This window comes from Grammomys surdaster, unplaced genomic scaffold, assembly GCF_004785775.1.
Source record: "Grammomys surdaster isolate TR1022 unplaced genomic scaffold, NIH_TR_1.0 373, whole genome shotgun sequence".
Lineage (NCBI taxonomy): Eukaryota > Metazoa > Chordata > Mammalia > Rodentia > Muridae > Grammomys > Grammomys surdaster.
The window spans coordinates 4,999,004-5,024,191 of NW_021604792.1; the positions used below are offsets into that span (position 1 = coordinate 4,999,004).

Sequence of the window (25,188 nt, forward strand, 5' to 3'; positions counted from 1 at the left end):
GGATTGAACTCATGTTTGACTGAGGCAACCTTACCTACTGAGCCATCCCACCAGTCCTCCGGAATAAAAGTTAATTATCTACAACAATTGTATAGAAACCCCAACACAGGGGAGTAGAAGGAACAGTATAGTCCTTCATACTCTCTCCAAAAGGATTTCCTTGTAGTGAGCTCTCATGCCCGTGTTCAGCAGTGTCTCCATTAACCATGCAGTCAGTGGTGGTTCTGCACCATTGGCATTGGCGGGGAGGGGCCGTGCCGAGCTCTTACTACCCATAACCCTGTCAGTTGTCAGGCAAAGAAGACCATGACTTTTCAAACTGTGTTTAGTGAGGGGCAGAAAGCTTCTAACAGCTGTTCTTAACCTCTCTAGTGCTCCAACCCTTTGATACAGTTCCTCATGTTGCAGTGATCCCAAACCGTAAAATTATTTTTGTTGCTACTTCATAACTGTAATTTTGCTACTGTTATGAAGTGTAATGTAAACATCTGTGTTTCCCACTGGTCTTAGGCAAGCCCTATGAAAGAGGCCTGTACTCACAGGTTTTGAACTTCTGTTCTGATGAAGTTGCACAAAGTCCACCTCCTTCAGAGGTTCCAACTTTGAACAAGTATTTTCTTGAAGAATCATCACCTATAGAGACACATTTATGCCACTCAGGAGAAGGCAATAAATCTCTTGCAAAGCCAGATTTGTCTTCTGAAGCCATCTCAGGGGGCAGGAGCGTCTGAGGAACTGCCTGTCACATAAAAGCGGGGACTGTTGGGTGAACTGGCCAGAAACAGAGCCGAGAATACACTTTGCATAACTTAGCTCATGGCTCCCTTCGCCCTCCCATCCCCACCCCAGCTGAGGAGGGGAGATGGGTTTTCCCTGAGAATAAGGTCAGCATGTGACCTTGGGAAGTCAGGCTTTTAGCACATGAGCAGTAATAAAAGTTGTTCCAAATCACATATCGTTGGTGTGACAGTTTGGACATGAGCTTGCTGCAGGGAAGACACTAAGGGCCCAGCTGAAAGAGTTTGCACTCCAGTACCATGCAACAGGCGGAAGTCCTGAAACCCCTTATAGCGAGTCTGTGTGCGTGTGCGCATGTGCGCTCGCGAGTGCGTGCGTGCGTTTGGAAGCTAGAGAAGAGGTCCCAGGCAAAGAGATAGGTAGGAAGGGCCCCTATGAGACGCCTGTGCTCTCTCAGCCAGACTTGGCCAACAGAAGATCTAAAAACTTTCTAGAAAGCAATTTCTTTTACGCTAGACACAGATCAGGGATAAGATGTCTTGGCACGCTCCGCCTCGTTAGTCACAGAGTGATTGAAGGAGACTTCAGTCATTTTAAGGAAGGCCTTTCAAAGATGAAGAGGTACGTGTATGGGCAGGGTGGGACTTAGCCCAGAGCTCGGGTCCGTGTTGAGGTCAGCAGTATCTGGCTGCCACACCTCGCTACACCTTCAACTTTCTCAGGACGTTGCATGGTGACCTCTACAGGCCGTCATACCAAGTTAATGAGGTAACTAATAATTAATGAAATTATTCCTTCAAGTGTTGGTATTTAAAAAGATTACATCTAAAGCTGGGTGTAGTGGTGTTTACCTAAATAATCTTAGCACTGGGAAGGTGGAGGCAACAGGCTTAGGAGTTCAGGGCAGCCTGGGCTATATTAGACCTTACCACAAAACAGCAGAACAATATCCACCAGGTCGCTGTAAATACTGGGTCCGTAGCAATTGACTTGAGCATGTGTAGTCATTTAGATATATGGGTGATGTTTTACAGCACTAAGTAGTTTTCCACCACTAGAATGAAATACCTGGCCAGGCATAGTGGTACATATCTTTAATCCCAACACCCAGGAGGCAGAGATTGGCAGATCTCTGTGAGTCCCAGGCCAACCAGTGGTACATAGAGAGACTCTCTTTCTTAAAAATAGGTGATTAGATAGATAGATAGATAGACAGACAGACAGACAGACAGATAGATACATAGACATAGGTAGATAAATAGATGATAGACAGACAGATAGACAGCCAGATGGAAAAAATGAAAAGCCTGAAAAGCTCTATGAAGAATAAGTGGTTAGCTTAGCATGCAGCTTTGTGTGTTCACCAGCACAGTGTTGGCAAATGCTTAGCTCTGAGCTGCATTACAGGATGGTTCAAAGCCACTGCATCTCAACCCAGGAACAGGGAGGAGGGCAGAGGGAGGACAGCCTGAAGAACAGTCAAGAGACCATGAAAAGCATGAGTCAGCTTGGCCTCAGTGACAAGGCCCTCCTTCAAGGCCCCACCTCTGTAAGGTGCTACTGTCCCCAGGAACAACAGCAAGACTTCTATAGACCCTTGATGGACCCTAGACCATATTGAAAGGTGGGCATATGGTTTTAATTAAATTTATTCTTAAATAGGTTCTGATGGTACTGTAATCAAAATGAATTTTTAAATCCCTTCCTCCAATTGTTCACCACACATGGGTGTGTGTGTGTGTGTGTGTGTGTGTGTGTGTGTTAGTTATTGGTCACTGCTAGGGAACAAAGAACCCTAAAACCCTCAGTGTAACACACCCTTAGTCAATTAGCATCTCATGGATCTTGTGGACCAGTAACTCGGACAGGTTCTGTGAGGAAAGTGTGTCTAGACCTTAGCCAGAAGTCACAGAGACTGGGGGCCTGCAGGGCTGGACCTGCAGGTGGCTTAACTGAAGCTTGGGGATTCCCAAGGGCACTCACAGGGCTGGTGTGTCAGGTGACACGCCTTCCTCTCCACTCTAGACTCTCCTCTGGAGTGACTAAGTGTCTCCATGACAGGGTCCTCGGTTTCCACCAAATCAGGTGACCCAGGAGAGCAAGCTGGCCTGCCGATTGTGGCCTGACTCAGAGATCACATGGCTACTTCTACCGCATTCTGTTTATTAGGAAGGAGGGATTACAACCAGCTTACACTAAAGGCAAAAAACTAGGATCTAACTCTCGGAGCAAAAAATGTCAAAGTATTTGTGGAAAATTCAAGGCCACCACTGTACCCTGAATTCTGGTGGCTGGGGTGAGGTTTGAGAGTCTAACCTGGGGTACCCAGTGAGACTCTGTCTCAAAAAACAAAAACAAACGAAACACTATGTAGACAGTGCTCTTACTGTTTTTTTTTTTTTTTTACTTTATTTTATTTATTTTTGAAGCTGGGTTTTATTATGTAGTCCTGGCTGGCTTGACATTCGCCATGGGGACCGGGATGAGGTGCACCTACCGTCACCTCCAGGGTGCTGGAATGAAAGGTGGCACCACCGTGTCATGCAGCACCCACCCTCCGTCGATATTTGTCATTGTCATTTACTTCCCTGAGACCTTTCTGTATTCACTGTAGGCACTGTGTTCTCGTGCTACCTGTATGTGTAGGGAAAAACTACAGGGAATTAGTGCTCTCTTTCCGTCACGTGGATCTGGAGATAAAACTCAGGTCTTCTGGCTTGGTGGCCTGTACCTTTACCTATCAACACAGCTCTGAGGTCTGTGAATTGGCTTCTCTCCATCCAGCCCTAGACTTCTCTAAATTATTTATTACTTGTAGGAGATTTTGTAGATTTCTGGGGATTATTTTCTATCCACAAGGGACTGTCATCTCCAAATGAAGTTTTCTCCTTCTGTCCCTTATGCACCTTTGGTGACACCCCCCCACCCCCCACCGTGGTTATCTGGATAAGATCTTTGGGTTGATGCAGACTTAGCTGGATGAAAACTTTCACTTGCCTCCTGCTGTCAGGGGACAAAGATGCAGGTTTCAGCCACAGGTTTCGTTTTTTTTAGCTATGGGCTTTCTGTCGTGCGTTTATGGTGGAACTAACATGGTCCTTTCCCTCCTACTGTGCTGGGAGATTTTGTCAAAGAAGGTTTTTGTTTTTAATTTTACCAAATCCTTTCCCAGCACCTATTGGGAGGAGGAGCACATGGCTTTCCTTTTTTACGAACATGGTGATTGATTTATGTCTATATGTCTGATTTTCTGACGTTAAGCCAGTTTACCTAGGTTAATCCTAAGCATGATTCATTATTCAAAATAACAGGACTTTCTATGCCCACCAAGTCGGGAATAACGACGCAGAGGCTTATATTTTTATGAATGCTTAAGGCCTTTGCTTAGACTTATTCCCACTTAGCCCTTATAACTTATTAATATAATTATTCTATTCACATTCTGCCACATGGTTTGTTCTTTTAAGTCTCTAATCCTAACCTGCTTTTTCCTCCACACCTGACTCTCTCCCATAGTTCCCATCTCTGCCAGAAGTCCTTCTCATTCTCTCCTCCATTGCTATAGGCCATCTGATTTTTAATAAACCAATCAGAAAGTGAGAGGGGGAGTGTTGACAAAATGTGATGCAGCCATGTGAACAACACCAAAGTCAGAGGGCATTTGAATGACAAAAAGACAGTCTTCACGCAGTGCCCAAGAGTATTGTCCCAACAACTCAATTTATTTATTTATTTATTTTATTCCAAATTACCAATGTGTTGTTAAGGGCTTTTGTTTTCTATATCCAAGAGATAGAGATACTGCCGTGTTTTCCTTCTGAGATAATAGTGTTATAGCAGCAGGGTAAGTATGTCCTGAACATAAAATTGTCCTTCCTCTTAAATGTTGTAAAGAAGCTTTTAATGGCTGGTGTGATTTCCTTCCTTAAGTGTTCAGTAGAATTCACCAGTGAAGTCACCAAGGCATGGAATGTTTCTAGAACATTCTCAGGAATTTAGTTTCTTTCACTAATAGAAGCTCTAGTGGTTTAATTCTTGAATTTGTGTTGTTTAAGGATTTTTTTTTCTCCTATTCTAAGGTTTTTTGATAGGAAGTTAAATGTCTCCTTGACATTTTGTCATCCGTAGGACAGGTGGCCGTGTTCCTGGTACTTTTCATTTTCACGCTAGTTTGTATTGATCTCATGCATAAGGTTTTTCGTTGTTTTTTTTCCCCCAAGAGCCAAACCTGAGTTCTATTAATTTGTTTCCTATTCTTTGCCAATTTTCTTCTTTATTGTTTCCATTTTATCATTTTTCCTTCTAGTTACTTTACAAGCTAAGATAATTGGTTTTGCTCCATCAAGAGTCCATAAAACTATAAACCAGCAACAATGTGCTTTCATAGTTGTGTTTGGCCCATAGATTTAAGGTAATATATTTGGACTGAAGCCAGCCGTCTTAATACTTAGTTTCTTTATTTCATCTCCCTTGTTTCTCTTTTCCTCATTATAAGCATTTTAACACAATGTTCTTTTTTTAAAAAAATCGTTCTTTGGAGCTGGAGAGATGCTCAGAGCTTGAGAGCACTGGCTGTCCTTTCAAAGGGGGAGGCTTGGTGGCCAGCACCCATGTAGCAGCTCACAACTCCAGCCTCAGATCTAATATCCTCTTCTGACCTCCACAGACACCAGGCATGGGTGCACATATACACACACTGGCAAGCACTCAGACACATAAAATAAGCAAATCTAGAAACTTCTGTAGTTAATACCTAAGTTAGTTTCTTTGCATTGCATTGTCATCATTGCTGCTTGCTAAGGGACTGTAGCATATTTCCTTAACTCACACTTCACTTAGGGACTGTAGCATATTTCCTTAACTCACACTTCACTTCAGGTTGACATTTAATTATATGTATAAAAAACATGGGTAGGATTGGGGTATAGTTCAGTTGGCAAAGTGCCTGAAAGTTCTAGGTTCAATCCCCAGTGCCATGTAAACTGGGTACGGTGGCTTTTGCTGTTAACACTAGTCCTCAGAGGGAGAAGGATCAGAAGTTCAAGACCATCCTCAGCTATGTAGTGAGTTGGAAGTTAGTGTGAAGTACAAGAGGCCCTGTCTCAAATGAATAAATAATAGAAATTTGTGACAGTAATCATTCTTGTGTGTGTGTGTGTGTGTGTGCACATAAAGTATATAATTTTTTACTCAAACATCTAATGAAATTAGGATTACATATATTAAGATTGAAGTAAATTGCCATTATTTTATATTTGTCTATATGACTGCTGGTTTTGTTTTCTTTGTGTTTATTCCCATGGAGCTTGTTGAGATTATAGGATTTGTAAAATAATACTTTTTCATCCTCTTTCAAGATTTTCAGCACTTACAACTTCAAATATTTTCCGACCTCTCTCTTCTGTTATTTGGAGACTTTGTCACGGCTGCTCTAGCTCCTCAGTGCTGTGGTTACGGCTGCTCCTTCCCCTGGCCTCCTTACTGCTCTGAAAGTCAGCCTCGTAACTGGATTACATCTTACCCACGGACCTCAGTTCACCTGAATTACTTCTCTTTTGACCCTGTCTCCATACACAGGCAAGACCTAAGACAGGAAGTCTCAGGACTCTAAACTTTTAGTTTTGGGGATCGCAGCCTAAGGGGTAACATGCAGTGAGGACCCTGAGGGAAGGAAGTCCCGTTCTCCTGCTTAACCAGCACTGTGCTGCTGTTCAGCTTCTTCTCACAGTTGGCCATTTTCTAGAACATTCATAGCAATTCTGATTAGAAATAGCATGGAAACCCACACCTCTGATGCCAGCACCCAGGAGGCAGAGGCCGGTAGATCTCTGTGAGTTCAAGGCCAGCTTGGTCTACAGAGTGATTTCCAGGAGAGCTAGAGCTACCTAGTAAGAACTTGTCTCAATAAAAAGAAAAAAAAATAAGGTGGGGAACAAGAAAGGGGATGGGGGTGGGAGTGGAGAGGGGTAGGGGTGGTGAGGGGTGGGGGGCATAAATGGGACCTGCTGAGAACTGTGAGAATCAGGACATATTCGAGGCTTAAATTAATTGCTATAAAGCTTGTTTGTGTTCTTCTGTTATAGAGTAAAAAGGAAAAGAAAATCCTTTTTCTTTTTCCAATTCCCTACTATGTGCCTGGCTCTGTGACATGTTGATAAACATTTGTGTTACACAGAGTAGGTCGTTTAATTTCTACCAACCAAACAAAAATAACCAATGAGTTGTTGGTTTTTTTTGTTTTGTTTTGTTTTGTTTTGGTCTTTTTTTGGATGCCTTAAAGACAGAAATAGGTTGAGAGAAGTTAAACAGGCCATACAGATAGATCAAAGTCATACAACCACACTGATTCCCGGGTTCAAATACAGTATGTCTGACTATGCTCATTCCTGAAATGGCTCAGTTTGCACTGAACAGAAATAGCTACAAGGGAGGAAACCATGAACCCAGCCTGGGGTTGTGAGGAGGATGCTTGTGGTCAAAAGCTGGAACCCATTCAAAGTGTCTTTAATTAAACCCAGTAATGATGGTCCTGAGGTTCCATGCTTAATTACCTGTAATGTAGGCTTTCTGCGACATCTTGAGTGTGTCTTACCACATGTGTGTGTTCTTGGTGACACTGGGTCTGTATATCCTGTCTCCACCCAGATACACACGAATACAAACCACAGAAATACAATTTCCCCTCAAGTTTCTCAGGGGAATTTGCTGGAAGCCCACATACAGTGTTACCCCTAGGAATACATCTTTCTTAAGTACCACCGTGAGGGTGTGAGGTCAGAGGACAATGTGGTATGATCAGATCTCTCTGTCCACCTTTTCATGGATTCCAGGGATCAAACATGGCCTGGTAGGCTTATGTAATAACATATTCACCCACTGAGCCTTCTGGATGGCCACAAATGGTTTCTTTCTTATTCCCAGGCAGGGGTATTTAGAATAGCTCTTGGGTGATGTTCACATGTGGTACCAGAGCCCATGCTTGGAGTCACCAGCTGCCTCTGTGGTCCCCAAAGCACAAGCTTTGCAATAGACACACATGAAAATGAAATCCAACACTCCAAGCCCCGGGAGAATTTAGTCAGTCTTCGTGGTACACAATATGGTTACTTGCCTAGGTTTTAAAGTTGCCCCTTAAATAAATGTATGCTGTGATTATTTTATTGAACCCTAATTACTTTTACTAAGTTCGTGTTACCTCTTTGATCTTGGAGACTCTGTAAAATCTATACAAATTATTCACAGGTGAGCACAGGGACAAGTTCCCAGCTTGACTCTAGGGAGGGATGAAGGAAGAATGGAAGCTGGACACTCGTTTCGAAGGATTACAGGCAGATTTTGTAGTGCTTGATTCTGGTTTTCTTTCTTTCTTTCTCTCTTTCTTTCTTTCTTTCTTTCTTTCCTTCCTTCCTTCCTTCCTTCCTTCCTTCCCTCTTTCTTTCTTTCTTTCTTTCTTTCTTTCTTTCTTTCTTTTTTTTTTTTTGGTTTTTTGAGACAGGGTTTCTCTGTGTAGCCCTGGCTGTCCTGGAATTCATTCTGTAGACCAGGCTGGCCTAGAACTCAGAAATCTGCCTGCCTCTGCTTCCCAAGTGCTGGGATTAAAGGTGTACGCTACCACCGCCCGGCTGATTCTGGTTTTCTTAGTCTCCCTTTTGGGTGTGTTTTATGTCCTCTGACACTGTCCCAGGACTCGATGTCTTCTGAGGGACACGCCTGTCTTAGTCATCTTCCACCACCTGGCTCAGAGCATCTTCCCTTTCGGGTCCAGCAATCCCGCCTGCCATTTGCTCTTGTCCTCTGGATGAACTGGCCGCTCAATGATCCCCCAACTCCTCCCTGTGTACGAAGCTCACAGGACTCGCTTTGCTTGTTCCTGTTGCAGTCTCTTCATGGTGTGTGTAAAGTGTTTTCTTTTGCATGACTGTACATCTGTTCCCATCCCCCTTGTCAGGTCTGTGCAGCAGCTAGAAAAGAACCGTGCTCCAAGTCTGTTTGAGATGATTCCTGACTTGCTGTTCACTAGTTTCAAGTAGTTTATCGTGTGTGTGTGTGTGTGTGTGTGTGTGTGTGTGCGTGTGAGTGTGTGTGTGTGTGTGTAGATCAAATAATGGCTACCACTCTTCCAGAATGAGGAGCCCCGAGTGCCATAGATGCATAAACACGATTCACTTTTTATTTTTCAATTAATTTAACTGTTATTTATTGAGCACTTCTGTGGGTCTCGGCATCTGTTTCCATCAGCTGCTGGGTGGAGCCCCTCAGAGGACAGTTATGCTAGGCTCCTGCCTGCAAGTACAACAGAGTATCATTATAGTGTCAGGGATTGGTGCTTGCCCATGGGATAGGTCTCAAGTTGGGCTGGTTATTGGTTGGCCCTTCTCTCAGTCTCTGCTCCATTTCTGCCCCTGCATTTCTTGTTGACAGGACAAATTTTGGGTAGAAAGTTTTGTGAGTGGGTTGGGGTCCCCATCCCTATGCTGGGGGTCCTGCCTGGCTACTGGAGGTGGCCACTTAAGGTTCCATGAGTTCCAAGGTTCTATGAGTCTCAGCTAAAGTCACCCCCATAGGCTCCAGGGAGTCTCCCACATCCCAGGTCTCTGCATGCTCTAGAGATGCCCCCCAACCCTGACAGCCACCAATTTCCATTCATTCCCCTGGCCCCCTGGGACTCTCTCCTGCCTCTCCCTACATCTGATCCTGACCCCCCCATTCCCCTCCCTTTCTTTGTCTCACCCGGCTCCCACCCTCCATCTGCCTCCCATGATTATTTTATTTTCTCTTCTAAAAGAGATTCAAGCATCCTTACTTGGACCTTCCTTCTTGTTTAGCTTCTTTGGGTCTGTGGGATGTATCATGGGTATCCTGTACTTTCTGGCTAATATCCACTTCTGAGTATATACCATGCATGTCCTTGTGGGTCTGGGTTACCTCACTCAGGATGCTATTTTCTAGTTCCATTCATTTGCCTGCAAATTTCATGACATCCTTGTTTTTAATAGCTGAATAGTATTCCATTGTGTAGACGTACCATATTTTCGTATGCATTCTTCCATTCTGGCTATTATGAATAAAGCTGCTATGACTATAGTGGAATACTTGTCCTTGTGGGATGGTGGAGCATCTTTTAGGCATATGCCCAGGAGCAGTAGTATAGCTGGGTGTTCAGGCAGGCTATTTCCAATTCTCTGAGAAACTGTCGGATTGGTTTCCAGAGTGGTTGCACAAGTTTGTACTCCCACCAGTAATGGAAGCATGTTCCCCCTTTCTCCACATCCTCACCAGCATCTACTATCACCTGAGGCTCTGATCTTAGCCATTCTGACTGGCGTGAGGTAGAATCTCAGGGTTGTTTTGATTCGAATTTCCCTGATGACTAAAAATGTTACAGATTTCTTTAAGTGCTTCTCAGCCATTCAAGATTCCTCTGTTGAGAATTCTCTGTTGGACTCTGTACCCCATTTTTAAATTGGGATATTTGGTTTATTGGTGTCTAACTTCTGAGTTCTTTATATATTTTGGATATTAGCCCTCTACACACACACACACACACACACACACACACACGCTTAAACAAAAAATTTAATTTAATATATTTTTTAAAAAATCTGGGTGTGGTATTGGACATCTTCAGTCCTACACTGGGGAGGCAGGAGCAGGTGTAAATTTGAGAATTTGAGGCTAGCCTGGTATTCATAGCAAGCTCCAAACTAGCCAGGGTTACATAGGAAGACCCATCTCAAAACATACACACACACACACACACACACACACAGAGAGAGAGAGAGAGAGAGAGAGAGAGAGAGAGAGAGAGAGAGAGAGACTCCCCAAGCCAAAAACCTAACAAAAAAACCAAAGCAAGCTGATTCAAGGTAATGTATTGTGATTGTGTCGCTGAATTATGGTCACCACATCTGTTTTCTATGGCTACATTAAAAATAAGGAACCAGAATGTTGAGACTAGAAGCAGTCTGGGATCAATGTTGCATTCCTAGGTTGGCAGGGTGGGTCTTTCTAGGCATCTCTGAGGGCTCCCCTTAGGTTGGCTGTGGGGTTCATAGTCAGCTCTTTAGATTTCTGATGTTGAATGTTCTGGATCAACTGCCAGGACCTGGTCCCCACTTACAGGGTATTCCATCTTAGAGAACAAGCTAGCTCCGTCTCCAGGTAGTTCAAGACCCCAGGACTAAGCAGAAGTGAGTGGTGGTCTCCTGAGTTCTCTGCTTTGAACAAATCCTGAATTCAGCCCGGTTTGAAGGAAGAAGCCAATAATAAGACTGACTGGGAGATGGTGCAGTCACACGGCAGAGAGTGCAGACAGAAGAGTGAACCACAGCCTGCCTGGTGTGCCTCCATGAGCTGAGCTGCGTGTGGGGTTGAAGTGCATAGCAGTCAGTCCCTGTCTACAAGGATCCAGTCCCAACTCCCCCGAGGCTGCCAGAAACTGATGGGCGTGCACTCTGTGACTCTGTCTTTCCCTATCAAATATAAGTACAGGTTGCTCAATTTATAAATTGTCGATGTAAAAGATTAGCATTTGTCAAAATAGAAAATTATTGTAAGAAAGTTATGAATTTGATTTTTCTGGGTTTTTTGTTTGTTTGTTTTCTTTTTTGAGACAGGATCTCATCCTGTAGTGTACAAACTCATTTTAGAATTCTAGCCCCCAAACTTGTGCAGACCCCCTGCCTCAGCCTCTCAAGTACTTGGGATTACAAGCATTTCCTCATCCAGCTCAGATTTTCCAGTTAGTATTTTTAGGCCACAGTGTTGTAGAGACCCTGGACCTCACCTCAAGATAGCTTGGGCTCCTTCTCCAGGCAGGAATGGTTAGCCAACCTAGAAATGCAATATTGATCACAGAGTGCTTCCAACCTCAACGTTTTGGTTCCTTGTTTTTAAGTGAAATCCAGTGCATGTGTGCCATAGTGTGTGTGTGTGTGTGTGTGTGTGTGTGTAGTATATGTGTATGTGTATGCCATAACATACATTCGGAGGTCAGAAGACAACTCCCAGGAGTGGGGTCTCTGTTTCCATCGAGTGGGTTCCAGGGATAGAACTCAGATCATCAGACTTGGTGGCAAGTGCCTTTCTCTGCTTACTCACCTCACTGACCCTTAAGGTGGGCCGTATTTACTGAAAACACTCACTATTTCTTAACCTCAGCAACAAAGTTACCATGGGATGTTATATGAGGGTGTGTGTTTATAAAACACTGGCGTTTCTCCCTTTTCCTCTTGCTGATAATGATCTGAGGTTAGGCTGTTTCTCTTTAGGGCTAAGCATTGCAACTTTGTATCCTCTTTTAGTCTTTTGCTTGGTGTCTTTAAGCTTGACAATATAGAGTCACCCTCCCCAAGTAGCTTTTGCAAACCAATTTATCTTTCCTTTTTTGCTATTCAAGAACTCTAGGCAGGCTGTGGTTTTTGTATCCTCTGGACTCTTAACCCATACTCTACAATGAGAGGACACCCCTCGGGCATTCATTCACAAAAGAACGCCTGCCCTCTTGTGTCCAGAGAAGGTACTACAGCAAGGAAGGAATTTGCAAACCTGCATTCTACTGGCAAGGATCTTCCCGCTACAGGGCTCGTCCACAGCGGCCATGCTTGATTGTAGTTTGAGCACTGCAAAAGGGACTTAGAAATGAATGAGCTGTCCCAGAAAACTGTCCCACCGTCTGTCCCATATCCTTCCTGTGTCTTCCCAGAGAGGGTTCTCACTAAAACTGCATTCAAAGGTGCCATCAAGCCTGCACGCTGGAGTAGGAAACTCACTTTTGCTCCGAATCCTCTTGTGTAAGCTGACCCAGCCTTGGAGAATCTCATTGACTCAGTTGGACACTCTTCTTACTCCGAAACTCTGGAGATTAAACAGGTGTGAGAGCCGAATGATGTCACGCAGTCTCAGGCTGTCAGAGGCGAAGTGGCTACTGCCAGGTTTGGAGTGAGCCGTGCACGTAACTAAAATTCAGTTGTCCCTTGCTTTAATTTGTTGAGACATATAAGAGTTTCATATAGCCCAAGTTGGCTTTGAACTTGCCACGTAACTGAAGATGACCCTCAAATCCTGATTTGTTTCTCCCATCTTGGAGGCACTGGGAGTACAGACCAAGACCACCACATCTGGCCATGCTTCGGAGACTTTGGTTTGATGTAACCCCTCTCCTGGACTCCAACCATCCCTGGCCCATTCCACATTCCTACAAGTTGCACAATGATACACATCATGGCGGGTGGGAAATTCAAGTATTTCATGTATGAGTATTCTTTGTACACAAAAAGAAAGGCATTTATTTTCATTTTCTGGGGGTGAAAAAATCATAAAATTCCTGTTTCTTTAGACATTAACGTATATAAAAAGGCTAATGTTTTAAGTGTGAAAAGGAAGTTGGTATAAAGAAAAAATATTGTCTCAAAACAACAAAAAAAAAAGAAAAAATATTAAGTAATATATATTAAAGAGTTTGAGTTAGCCATTTACAATGTATATTTATTTAAATATCAGATGTACCCCATAGATATACACAGTTTTACCTTTTAGTTAACAAGCCAAAACAAGGGACTCCCCCCCAACCCCCAGAGATGGCTCAGTGGTTAAGAGCACCTGCTGCTCCTGTAGGGGACCTGGTTTTGTTTCCCAGAACCCACACAGCAGCTCACAACTATAACTCCAAGTTTCAGGGGTTCTGATGCCCTCTTCTGGCCTCCTCAGGCACTGCACATATGTGTTTTATGGTATACATACATACATACGGGCAAACCATTAATACACATAATTTAAAAAACAATAAGTTAAATACCCCAAAACTGTAATACTTAGGGCCAACAAGATCACTCTGTGGGTAAAAGTGCTTGCTTTGAAATCCTAATGGTCTAAGGTCAGACCCTGGGACCCATGGAAAGGTAAAAAGAAAGAACTGTTAGAGTTTCTGCTGTTGAGATGAGCACCAGGACCAAATGAAAATCGGAGAAGAAAGGGTTTCTTTCAGCTCGTAGCCTATAGCCTGGCACTGAGGACGTCAGGGCAGGAACTTGAGTCAAGAATGTGGAGGGAGGAACTGAAGCAGAGGCAGTAGAGGGGTTCGGCTTGCTAGCTGTCTTATACACACCAGGGCCACCAGGCCAGAGATGGCATCAGCTGTGGCTTTCTGGGCTTTCTCATACCAATCAATAATCAAGAAGATAGCCGGGCAGTGGTGGCGCACGCCTTTAATCCCAGCACTTGGGAGGCAGAGGCAGGCGGATTTCTGAGTTCGAGACTAGCCTGATCTACAGAGTGAGTTCTAGGACAGCCAGGGCTACACAGAGAAATCATGTTTTGAAAAAACAGAAAAACAAAAAAATTAATAATAATCAAGGAGATGCCCACAGCTTGCCTACAGGCCATCTGACGGAGGCATGTTCTCAAATAAGGATCCGTCTCCCCAGATACATCCAAATTTGTGTCAAGTTGACAAAAACAAAGAACAATCAGGACAAGAAGCAGCCACACGAAGTTGTTCTTTGCCCTCCAGTTGTATTGCACGAGTATCCGCACACGTGACCTGCGCACAACAATGACACGCTGACTGTAAATAAATAACAAAGACAAAATGTTAAGTGATTAAGAGTTTAGATGAGAAAAATATAGATAATAATGCTCAGATATGCCAAAAAGGATGGGGGATGTTATAAAAAGGTAGACATTTGAGCCTATGTCAGTCTGCTCTGTCATGATGGAGTTTACACGCAGTAGTCTCCAAATGGAACTGATGCCTGCAGTTCTAGACACTGGGTAGTCCAAGGTAAGGGTGACAGCAGACTCCCTGTCTGTGAAAGCCCGTTTCTTACGGCTGGTACCTCGCTCTGTGTGCACATGGTGGACGGAGCAAGCGCACTCCGTCTGGCTTCTTTCCAGTGTCTAGCCTGCCTCTGGGCTCTCAGACATTCCTTTAACACTCTCAGTTGAGGACCTCTGTCAATGGCTGACCATGCTGTTTCCTCCCATGGATCCAGCTGGGTCTGAGATACCTGTCCACACTCACCCAGCACAGACTCAACACAAGCCTGCACTGTCTCCAACATTTAGAAGGCTCAGTGAACCAGGGTGTCAAAGTCTACTTCCAAAGCCAAGATCAGACTTACACATGTAGATTCATCCATGATTAAAAAATCATATAGACTCCAACACAATTTGTAAAGAACACATTAGAAGAAGAAAGATATCTATATTCTTAACTGCCTAGCAATGGTTCCTACTCTAATCCTCTTGAATTACAAGTTCTGCAAAGTCCTGCCAGGTAGGGATCTAGTTCTGTCTGTTGCTTATAAATACTCACACACCACCTATCCCTTGCATACACACACACACACACACACACACACACACACACACACACACCTCAGAAATCCAGGTTTCTCTGACCATCTAGAAGGCTATGGCCTCTACTGGCACCTTGTGTACACAGCAGCTCAGTAACTACCAAGTAGCTGGGCCAAAGCTGGGAGTGCCTGCTACAGAGAAGAGAAAACCATAGCTGCTACTTTGCCAGACCCACTGCTTATGTGAAGTCATGTGCTGATGGTCACTGTGTGAACCATGTGGACATGTGGTGATGTCCTGTCCAGCAGGGCATTAAACAGGGTCCAGGGAGATCACCTAAGAGAGAATGGGGGGAAACCGGGCAAATGCAAAGAACCACGGCTTGTCTATAGGCTGATCAAACTGTAATTTTTACTTTTTTCCACACAAGGGTTATATACACAAAAAGGCAGGATGTGGGGAAGGGGATGATGCAGGAGTGTGGGTGTTCAGAGGGAGTACAGAACATCTTCCAGAACAGAATGTGAGCTGGATGAAGGTTCAGGGGACATGCCACTATGACTCCGCCTATGATTCACTTGTCCTTATCTAAGTTGGTACTATCCACCAAGGCTACCTATTTACAAGATCTATGACTATTCAGCCTGGCAATTTTCCACCAAAGATGCTTGTTTACAATAGCTTCTAGCCATCTGTTTCAGTGTTTTTCCACAGAGAACCAAGACTTTGTGTTAGTAGGCATGTATGTCAGCCCTATGGCTGATTTTAGGTCTCCAGTATATAAGGGCTGCCCCTGACATGATGACCTGTGCATTTGTCTTCTTCTAGGGTTCTTGGAGTCTCTGGATGACTTTTACATTCTTAGCAGTGGCCTGATACTGCTACAGACCACCAACAGCGTGTATAACAAAACCCTGCTGAAGCAGGTGGTACCTGAGACTCTCTTGGCCTGGCAAAGAGTTCGTGTGGCCAACATGATGGCAGAGGGTGGTAAGGAATGGGCACAGATATTTTCAAGGTACAACTCTGGTAAGTGTTTCTGTGCATCCTAAGGTGTGTGTCTATGTTTAGCCTTACAGTTGTTAATCAGTTGAAGTTATTAACCACTTAACCAGTTGAGGCCTACCCATGTCGCCTTTGTGTCTCCCAACAATTCAGGTACCTACAACAACCAGTACATGGTCCTGGACCTGAAGAAAGTGACCATCAACAAGAGTCTTGACAAAGGCACGCTCTATATTGTGGAGCAAATCCCTACATATGTAGAATATTCCGATCAAACCAATGTCCTAAGAAAAGGTACCTTTTCCTCCTATTCTGTCAGGACTGTGTGCCAATACATATGTGCTACTTTCATTTTCTGTTGTTGTGATACCCTGAGGGGGGGGGGGAAATCAACAACATCGTAGTGATGGAAAACTCACAATGCCATGTTACAGTCCACCACGGCGGTCGGGTCAAGCCAGGAACTAGAAGCAGCTGATCATATCACATCTGAAATCAAGAGCTGAGAGACAGGGCATGCACATACTCAGTCAGCTTTCTCCACTTTGCTATAGACCGGGGCCCAGATCCAGGGCTTGCTACTGTGACACCACTTACAGGTGTCCTCCCAGATCAGTTAAGACAATTGTCCTCCAGACATGCACAAGGGCCAATCTGATCTAAACAATCCCTCCTCGAGATTCTCTGCCCAGATGATTCTAGGTCATATCAGGTTGAAAGTTAAAACTAGTGCATCTGATGGAGGATGTGCTGTGTGCGAGTGGATGGTGGGGCTGTCAGTGATGGGTATCCTGGTAAAGAATCATCATTCTCAACAAACAGGTGAGAGGGTACTTCATTCTCTTGTGGGAGATTGAGATGTCGTCAAGCCTCATGACCTCTGACCACTCATAGCTCTAAAACTGCCTTCTTTCTGGAATTGTGAAGGTTAAATTGTAAGTTCCACTGAGCTCATCTGTGGGGTGTTACTCTGACTCAGGCTGGGAAAGCAGGGATGCCAAATTGCTTCTCTCTAGAAACTCTGGAGCATCATATAGCAAAGGACATGAGCCCAGAATGGGAGGAGCTGGAATAAGGTCTGATGTACTGGGCTGGTAGAACCTAAAGAGCGACCCATGAGTGTGAGGGCTCAGACTGCTGGCTGTGGCCACCAAGGGTATATCCCAGACAAGTGAAGCCCAGGGATTGAATCTTGGCTTCTCAAAGTCACAGGTAAACGACTCAAACGCCCCCAAACCTTATTCTCTTCAAATGTAAATTTGAGCAATCCTGAAGCAGCACCAATCACCTACTATTAAAATCCCAGAACTCTAATGCCAAAAGTTATCATTTTGGTACTAAGGTATCTGGTAGAAAAAGATGACTCAGACTGAATTTGGTAGGAAAAAGAGCTGCCTCCAGATCTGCCAATACGGGCTTTAGCTGTCTTCTTACTGCCTTTGTCCCTTCCTAAAGACATTGCTTACCACGATAGTCGTTTTTTTTCTGTCTCAGTGACAAATCTCATGATGACAACTTAAAAGGGGCAGAATTTCCTGGGAGTCACTTTCTTAGTCTGTGTCTTCTGGACCATTGGTGAGGAAGAGCCTCCTGTCTGGCACAGGTGGTAGAGGAAAACTATCCTCATTGATGTCCCGTGGGTGTGTGGAGAGGTATGGGGGAAGGAGATGTCTCAGCGGGCCCGTGCCGAGGCATCTCTTCCCCCTGAGGGACCAGTCACACACCGGTATAGCAATAGAATACAGTTTATTCAGGGCATGTGGAGGGGAGCCAGGAGGGTAGTAGAGGGAGAGAGAGAGAGAGAGACAGAGAGACAGAGAGAGAGAGAGAGAGAGAGAGAGAGAGAGAGAGAGAGAGCGAGAGAGAGAGAGAGAGAGAGAGAGAGGGAGGAAGTAGAAGCCGGCCATGACCACGTGGAGAGAGGGGGAAGGGAAGGAGGGAGGGGCAAGGAGACAGAGAGAACCTAGAGGCAAGAGAGTAAGAGAGGGGGGGGGGCAAGCAGCCCCTTTTATAGTGGTCAGGCCTACCTGGCTGTTGCCAGACAACTGTGGAGGTGGAGTTTAGACAGAATACTAACACTCATCACAGTGGTAAGGAAGCAGAGGCACTGGGATAACCCAGGTCAAGGTACAACTTTCAAAGACCACACATAGCACACGCACCTCAATGGCATACTTTCTTCATCTAGGCCCAATCTCCTAACAACCCACTTAGGGACAGATAAATCTGTGAGTACTTCATCAGTAAAGCTGGTACCCACAACCCATGATGTCTCCATGGTATCACCAGTTAGGGAGCAAACCTTTTGAGTACATGAGAGTCTGGGGTTAGGGAACTTCATAACTAGATCACAACACACATTAGGATACATAAGGATAAATATCTTCACTATGAGGGGTTTCCCATGAGGACATGTTATCATATCACATACACATGTCATTGCTATACTAACACTTGAAAAGTTCTGAAAATTGCTTAGTTGGCCACTGAGCCTTGGTGGAAATGCAAACCTGTGTAGCTCTGTCAATTCACAGGGTGCATTGAGAAATCCATTGAGAAAGGACAAAGGGCATGATGGGAGAGGGGGAGGGGGTATGGGGTGGGGGTGGGGACGGGGGCGGGAAATGTCCGCCTTATAAACCTATACATCTTGCTAGGCAGTTTAGTCTTTGTCCTTTAGAAAAGGAGTTTTTAACAAGAGAGAACCGGCTGAACACAAAAGGCAGGAAAGGAAACAGTGTTGCATGCAGCAGAGGCCGGGGAGGTGAGGAGGGAGGAAATGAGGGGAAAGGCAAACCTGGGATTTAAATCAGGACCTGTTTAACGTGCGCAGTCAAAATGATTAGACTGGCCACCTCCCTACACTGACTCTTCCTAAAAGACTTCCCATTGGTGTATACTGCGGATGCAGTGGATCTCACTCGCGTGTAGCTTTTAACACCTTTTCCCTCACCCTTTCCACCCCACCCCCATCCCAACCCCTCTTTCCTTCCCAGCCAGTCTCTTCTGCCTTCATGGCTTATTTTTTTCTACACATGGGGGACCCACCAAGTATGATTACAGTGAAGGATAGTAGCTTGGGTGACTTACCAGTTACACCCCAGAGGAAAATGTCTCTAGGGCCCCTTAGAGCAGTGGTCCCCAACCTGTCCATGCTGCGACCCTACAGTTCCTCAAGTGGTGGAAACCCTCAACCATAAAGTTATTCTCATTTCTACTTCATAACTGTAATTTTAATACTGTTATGAATTGCAATTTAAATATTTGATATGTAGGATATCTGATATGTGACCCCTCAAAGGGGTCCCAACCCACGGGTTGAAAACCACTGTGACACTCTTCTGGGTCTTTTCCTTATATTCTATTGTTTGATGTTCAGAGGAAAGTTCCAGAATAGTATCATATTACCATTCCACTGTGAGGATAAAAGGCTCAAGAAGAAACAAGAAATGAGCTCAAATAAAGTTACTTTAAATTGAAAGCAAAACAAGAGAGTCCTGGAAGCTTTCGCAAGCAGTTCTAGGATGGGGTGCTTTGGCAGGCAACTGACCTTGCTAAGCAGTGTCTTCCTCACAAGAGGAGCTGGTAACGCTTAAACATCACCAAGTTAATCTGGGAATAGTAATCGTCTCTTGTAAATGCTGTTGTAAATTACGAGGCTTTGTGAAATGGTGAAGTATAAAACATTGCTATTTGGGGTGATCTGTTCTTATAGTATTGATCACCAATAATTGACTGCTAAGACTGGCACACCTGAAAGTCCCGCAGCTGTTGACATTTAGTGTCTACAGTGACCCTCTAAAGAATGGCTCTTTTGTGTGGTACTGGAGTCCTTTCTGTTGCTGTGATAAAGGCCATGATGAAAAGTAACTTTTACAAGAGTTTATTTTGGCTCACGGTTCCAGAGAGAGACCAGAATAGAAACCCTCAAAGCCTACCCCCACTGATATACTTCCTCCAGCAATGCTGCACCTCTTAAAGGTCCCATAACCTCCCAGACAGCACCACCAACAGGAAAATGAGCGTTCAAAAATCCGAGCCTATGGGGAACATTTCACATGCAGACCACCACAGACGCCAAGATAAAGCATTTGCTGACATTATAGAAATGAAGACATTAAGGCACAGAGAGGTGAAACAATTTGTCCAATGTTAGAGCTAGGCTTTGAACCCAGTCAGTGTTGCTTCTGAGTTTTTGTAACCAAGGCATATCCTAGCAACCAGTCTGTTTCCCCCAGATGATTTACAATACTGTCCTTACCTCCATTCCTCCTGGTGCTGGTTCTGTGCCCCAACAAGGTTAAAACCTGCTCTGTCCCTACTGTAGTAGACTAGGAGATTCTTACACAATAGTGAAAAGGGACAAAGATACACAAGGGTCAGGAGAACACAGAGGTAGGAAATAATTTCCTCAAGTAGAGAAACACAAAATTCTTAAAATTGGAATAGATGCACTGTAAGTGATGGGATTCATCAAGACATTTTCATTCAAGTCTCTCCTGCTCTTTGACCTCATCCATCTGACATACCCTCCCCTTGCTCCGTCCTTCCACCCTTTCCTGCCAGTCCCTCCCTTCATCAACAGGCTCAATTCTACTTTCACATCATGTATAGAGAGAAGACAGACAGAAACATATTGTCTGAGTCTGGCTCATTTCCCTTCATATGATCATCTTCCGATGCATCCTTCCCTGCAGATGAAATTTTCTTTGTGGTCAATTAAACTCTACCAAGTATAAGTGTCACATTTTCTTGTTGCTGGACAGTGGGCTGGTTCTATTGATTAGCTACTATAAACAGTACTACAGTAAACACGGATGCCCAGGTGTCAATGTGGTCCATTGACTTAAGATGTGAATTCCCAGGAGCTATATAGCCGGAGCATATCACAGCAGTTTGTTGAGAAATCTCCATACTGATTCCCATAATGGCTAGAGACTCCCTTATTTTAACTGATGGTTCAGTAGGCAATAACCTAGGCTGGTGTAATCCAAGATGATCCAAGAATTGGTTTCACACGTCTAGTGCTTAGTGGCTTAAGGTACAGAGTTCTGAACGATCATGGGTCCTGTGAAATATTTTCAGTCCTAGGAGTTAAAAAGCCTGCTGGAAAATGAGAGCGCACCCCCACCCCATGCCCACTCATGATGGGCACCCCTTCCCTTCTACCCACAAAAGGCAGAAATGGGGCTAAGTGCCTAAGACCTAATTCTTCATCCATGAACCTAGCTACAACTTGGGTTTCCTGATGTCAGCCCGGTGTCTTCCATCAGTGTGATGAGCATCTGTGGGCCTCTGCACAGCATCCTACTCAGCAGATGGACCTCAGGTTGCTCCTCCCAGAACACTGCACCATCCTTCATTTTTTTTGGTCCATAGAAAGGGATGTCATTCTCTGAGTTCTAAGATTATATTAACAAGCTCAAGTGAAAACCAAAGGCTTCATGTGCTCTTCTTCCATTTCCTCTGGAAATTTAGCAGGGACACCGTGGCCTGCAGGTTCCATCACAGACAGCTTCATTTCCTGTGCTATTTCATTTTGTAATTACACGTGTGGTAATTTTCAAATATACCAGCACTAAATAACTTTCTTCTTTTGTTCCCCTTTTCTTCCCATCTCCCTCTGTTCAACCCCACCTTTCTCTTCCATTCCAAATCAGGATACTGGGCCTCCTATAATATTCCTTTCCACAAAATGATCTACAACTGGAGTGGCTACCCACTGCTGGTTCACAAGCTGGGTTTGGACTACTCTTATGACTTAGCTCCGCGTGCCAAAATCTTCAGGCGTGACCAAGGAAACGTGACGGAGATGGCTTCCATGAAATATATCATGCGATACAACAGTAAGTAGCACCTTTATTTTTCAAGAGTCATTCTGCCAAACTCCTTTTCTCCCCTGTGAAATAAGAATCTATGTAAGTTTATCATCTCTGTACTAGAGGGAATTATTAGAAATTATCTGAATCAATATTCAGGGATATACTATTAATGCTGTCCACATATTGGTCAACGAATAGAACCTTTGCCTCCTTTATGCAATCTCAAGAGAAATTGCTGGCAGGATAGCTCAGCAGATGAAGGCACTTGTTGTCAAGCCTATTGACCTGAGTCTGATCCTCTAGACCTACATAGTGAAAGGACAGAACTTGACTTCCACAATCTCTCTTCTGACAGCCGCAAGCACACTATGGTATGCTTATGTACACATACCCTTGTTAGCACAGATACAGACACAAAAATTCAATTCTTGATCCTCCTGGCTCTACCTCCGGAGTTTTGGAATTGTGGGTGTATATAACTACACCTAGCTCTACAGAGTTTTCTTTTACCTGATCCTTTCATCCCCCACCCAAAAAAGAAAACACAAGAACATAACCAAACATGTCAAATACAGAAATAATCCACGTAGGGTCATTTCCTTAGCATGGCCTGGCCTCCTACGAGCACGCCTCCCAAGTACAAAGGCAGCTAAAATATGCGTAAGTGCTTTCTTTTGGTGAAGACTTTTCAAGTCCAGTTTGTATTTCATCTGTTGGAAAATGGTGCTGCACATTTACCTTATCTCTTTCTCCTCTTTGGGGTATTGTTCTTAAGGCAGGCTGGCCCTGGGACGGGGGATTTATACTTCCTAGTGCAATCCTAGAGTGATGTCTGTATCTGGAAGCAGGTTGGGCTGAGGAGGCCAGTGGGGTATACTCTTTAATGATCCGGTATGTATGGATCCAAAATCTTACTATGGCTAAGTATATCTCAGAGTAGCTCACACCTATTATTCCTCACTGCTGTGTCTTCCAGATTACAAGGAGGACCGCTACAGTAAGGGTGACCCCTGCAGTACCATCTGCTGTCGTGAGGACCTGAATGGAGCCAGTCCAAGCCCTGGAGGATGTTATGACACCAAGGTAACAAACGCTCTGCTGCTTTCCAATTTACTCCTAACAAGGAGTTAGGCCAGAGGCAAGATGTTTTTGTGGTATAAAGGCCAGTATCTCCAACCACATATTAAATTCAGGAAGCAGCTTTGTATATAACTACACCTGGCTCTACAGATTTCTGGTAGATTCTCAGCACTCACATGCTGGCTAACACCCATCTGAACTCCAGTTCTGGGATATCCAGCCCCCTCTTCAGGCTTCCACTGGTACTGCAGGCATGTAGTGCACACACACCCATGCAGACAAAATACTCATTCACGTAAAATAAATAAACCATACTATGCCTTTGAGAAAGTGGACGAAGATTACATAGTCAAAGTTTAGATGGTCTTTTAAAATGTTTTCCTCCTTTTTTCCAGGTGGCAGATATCTTCCTTGCATCTCAGTATAAAGCTTATGCCATTAGTGGTCCCACAGTACAAAACGGCCTCCCACCTTTTAACTGGAATCGGTTCAACGAAACACTCCATCGGGGGATGCCAGAAGTCTTTGACTTTGATTTTGTTGCCATGAAACCCATTTTGTCATAGGACAACAAGTGAGGAATGGAGATGACAGAAAGCTGCAAATAAGACACCAAGGGCACTCTAAGCTATATTTTCCCATCTGTATTCTTAATAAAAAATATTAAATTTCCATCTGTGCTCCCACATTCAGCCTTGCTGGGAATGCTGCTTGGGCAGGAGAAATGGGAAGCACCGATACACCACTCATGATGGGAAATGCAGCCTTGGGGGGGTGGGGAGGGGCTCAGCCTGAGTGAGAAACTACCTAGGCTGAGGCTGGAGCTCCCTGACTCCCGAGGGGCCAGTTGCCACCGAAAACCAGAGTCGGGAACAGGGGGCCCACGGGCCTGCGAGGAGCCCAGGACTGGGGGCTCCTAAGCTCCTAGACATCCAGATGTTGCTGGAAGTCACAGGGAATTGGGAAGAGAGGGAGCCCAGGGCCCTAGGAAATGAATGGGGAACCTTAGCTCAGCAGTGGTGAGTCAGGGAGCCAAAGGGGCCTTCTGCAAGAGCCTCTGCAGTGAGGCTCTGTAAATGAAGGCTTTTTCCTTGCTTCCCATGGCAGTCCTTGACTCCAAACTGTTTATTGACTGTTCATTGTGGAAAATGAGTCCATACCACAGCCTCAGGGTGGACCAGAGATTAAATACCTTTTGCAGGAAGGAATGTCTGGGAAGGGAAGCTCATTGGTTAACCCCCAGGGACTCTAGGTACCTCATTAGCATGGAGAACTTTGTTCTGATCTATGCACATGTTCCATGTGGGGAGTGTGGTCATGTGTTACAAGCCAGGGATGTGGTACAGAGCAGGGAGATGGGTACCTGGGTCTCTGAATCCACTCAACTTTACCAAGTTTCCTGGCATGGTCCACTGCCCTACACCCATCCATTTTCCAGAGTTCTGTTTAACAGAAAACATTTCCTGAAGGGTAGAGAGCTGCAGAATAAACATTATGTGTGAAACAAATAAAAGGATAACAGAAGCCCTGTCACAGTTCATTATCCTTTTAGGCCTACAAACATGTTGGGCCCCATTTCTGCCCTGGTTTGGGCCTTGTGGACAAACCTGAGTTTCTGTGGCCTTGTGGGAGGGCCTAAGCTTGGCTCCAGTTTGAGACCTGTCTCCGTCACTTCCGAACTGGAGTAACTCAACAGGACCTATTTGGTCCTGGCTCTGCTCAGCTGTTGCTGATGTAGGGCTTTGCCATTGGCCCTGTCAGTCATAACCCATAACCTTCCATCACCCTTCCCCATCCCTACGTCATCTCACCCCACCAAAACCCCTCCCTCTATGCTCCAAGTTTACATAAACAAGAGGTTGTTACATTAAAGTTGAATTCCTGCTTAGACAAGACTCCCAGCCGGGTGTGTTTCTTCAGCAGCTGATACCATCCTGCTCAGCTCTGGAGAGACCCGGACAGAGTGGGACCTCTCTTTCCTCTCTTCTGGACCTGCCGGCTTTAAGGAGCCTACACAAACATCAATCACAGTTCTAGCCAGTGGAGCTAGAGGTAGGACAAGGACCACTTCTTGGCCTATTAGACACCTGCACTTCCCATGGTCTTTCTCCTTCCCCTGCTGATAACAGCAAAGCCCTAGGGGCTGGGGAGCTCAAGAGGCAGTTTGTGATCCTTCCCACTTGTTAATGGACAACAGGCTAGACATTCAGTCATCTCTCATTAGTAGAAAACCCTATCTAACCAG

The 25,188-nt window shown here is 44.7% G+C and overlaps 1 protein-coding gene across 1 annotated transcript in view; it reads left to right on the plus strand.

The window, feature by feature from the left end:
- Plbd1 (phospholipase B domain containing 1) overlaps positions 1-23,617 on the plus strand; it is a 56,182-nt gene extending 32,565 nt beyond the window's left edge. The window contains exons 7-11 of the mRNA XM_028781007.1: positions 15,865-16,065; positions 16,195-16,335; positions 21,702-21,887; positions 22,840-22,946; positions 23,339-23,617. Of these exons, the coding sequence (XP_028636840.1) occupies positions 15,865-16,065; positions 16,195-16,335; positions 21,702-21,887; positions 22,840-22,946; positions 23,339-23,509 (806 nt within the window). The 3' untranslated portion in view covers positions 23,510-23,617. The remainder of the gene's footprint in view (positions 1-15,864; positions 16,066-16,194; positions 16,336-21,701; positions 21,888-22,839; positions 22,947-23,338) is intronic.
- The last annotated feature ends 1,571 nt before the right edge of the window (positions 23,618-25,188 follow it).